The 1,795-nt window shown below is 43.7% G+C and overlaps 1 protein-coding gene across 1 annotated transcript; it reads left to right on the top strand.

The window, feature by feature from the left end:
• The first annotated feature begins 333 nt into the window (after nucleotides 1–333).
• LOC104877435 (hypothetical protein) lies at nucleotides 334–741 on the top strand. The gene has a single exon (XM_010650622.1). It carries the CDS (start codon nucleotides 334–336, stop codon nucleotides 739–741), a length of 408 nt encoding a protein of 135 aa, XP_010648924.1.
• Nucleotides 742–1,795: the final 1,054 nt, after the last annotated feature.

Here is a 1,795-nt window from a genome sequence, read left to right as displayed (position 1 = left end):
GTGATTGTATGAAAGTGAAAGTTTTGATAGTTGTTGAAGTTGCTAAATGGGTACATGTGAATTTATTTTGCTCACCTTGGTAATGTGGTTGAATTAGGGCTTGTTAAATTTGAAATGGTAGGAAGGACCAGAAAAGGAAGATTTGAGAGAAATGAGGAGTTGGAGTCGGTAAGAGAAGAACTCCGAGAAGTAAGAAGAGAGTTGAGAGAGACTGCCCAATTGATGAGAGGATAGGGTTCCAGGAGATCAAGAGGTACCTAGGTCCATGAGGATCCAGATCACTCGCATAGGAGAAGCCACCCTGAGAGGCTAATAATGAGCCAGATAGAGGCGATGAAAAGATTCATGGTGATGCAACCATCATCTTTTAATGGAGAGCCCAATGCTGAAGCAGCTGAGCATTGGTTGAGGAGGATGAAAAGAATTTTGGTGGGCCTGGACATACCTGAGGAAAGAAGGGTAAGTTTGGTAGCATGCATGCTTGTTGATAAAGCTGATTTTTGGTGGGAATCCATGAAAAGAGTGTACGACACAGAAATGATGATTTGGGAGGAATTTGAGAGAACCTTCCTAAGCAAATATTTTGGAGAGGTGGCTAAGCATGCCAAGAGGATGGAGTTTGAGCATCTCATCCAAGGAACTATGTCGGTGCAGGAGTATGAGTCACGCTTTTCGGAGTTGTCCAGATTTGCCTTGAGGATGATTAGTGAGGAAGGAGAAAAGGCTAGGAGGTTCCAGTAGGGGTTGAGGCCTGCTATTCAGAATAGATTAGTCCCACTGGCAATAAGAGACTATTCTGAGTTGGTCAAGAGGGTTTTGTTGGTGGATCAGGACATTGAGGAGACCAACCAAATTCGAGAGCAAAGAAGGGATAGAAAAGGGAAACAAAGAATGGGGAAAAGTTCCCAGAGCCATAGGGCCCACAACAGAGGCAGAGGAGTTAGTAGTTTGAGGGACATTCTTTGTTCTATGCAGAAGGTGAGTAGAGTGCTAAGAGGGTGGCTACTAATAGAGTATGTTATGGTTGTGGAGCGGGAGACCACTTATGGAGGGTTTTCCCATTGCGAGGCGCACAGCAGGCTCGACCTCAGTCTCAGGGAGGTTCTCAGCAGCAGCTGGTAGTGCCTTTCTAGCCCCTTCACTTTCAGTTGCCTTACTACCAGATGCCACATTTACCCCCAGCAACGCAGAGAGTCAAGACAACTACCATGAGTAGTCAAACCCGTTCTTCTTAAGGGTCGAATGCTTGGGGTAGGGGGAGGCAGGCAGCAGGAAGAGTTTTTACCTTGGCCCTAATAGAGCTAGAAGATGACGTCATTTTGGTGGAAGGTATGATTTTGGTATATATTACTTGGGTGAATGTTTTGTTTGATACTGGTGCAACTCATTCTTTCATTTCTACATCTTATGCTAATGCATTGGGGTTAAAACGGAAATGGTAGAAAATTTGTTACTTATTGAGTCCCTTATGGGTATGAATTTTAGACTTGATAGAATATGCAAGGGATGCATTATTACCTTGGCGGATAGAGCACTTAATGTGGATTTGAGGATTTTGGATATGACTGGGTATGATGTTATCTTGGGAATGGATTGGTTGCCGGTGTATAGAGCGTTTATTGATTGTCATCGTCGTAGGATAATATTTTGTCTGCCAGATGGATTTGAGGTTTGCTTCATTGGAGGGAAGTGTGTTAGTTTGCCTTTTTCGTAGTCTGATCCGTGCTATTAGTACGTGTTGAGGAAGAGATAAATAGATTTCCTAGTTTGCCTTCGTAGTAAGGAGAAAACCCAG

Source organism: Vitis vinifera, chromosome 4 (assembly GCF_030704535.1).
Source record: "Vitis vinifera cultivar Pinot Noir 40024 chromosome 4, ASM3070453v1".
NCBI classification, from domain to species: Eukaryota; Viridiplantae; Streptophyta; class Magnoliopsida; order Vitales; family Vitaceae; genus Vitis; species Vitis vinifera.
Note: the sequence above shows the minus strand (reverse complement) of the source record. Positions and strands in the feature narration are given on the sequence as shown.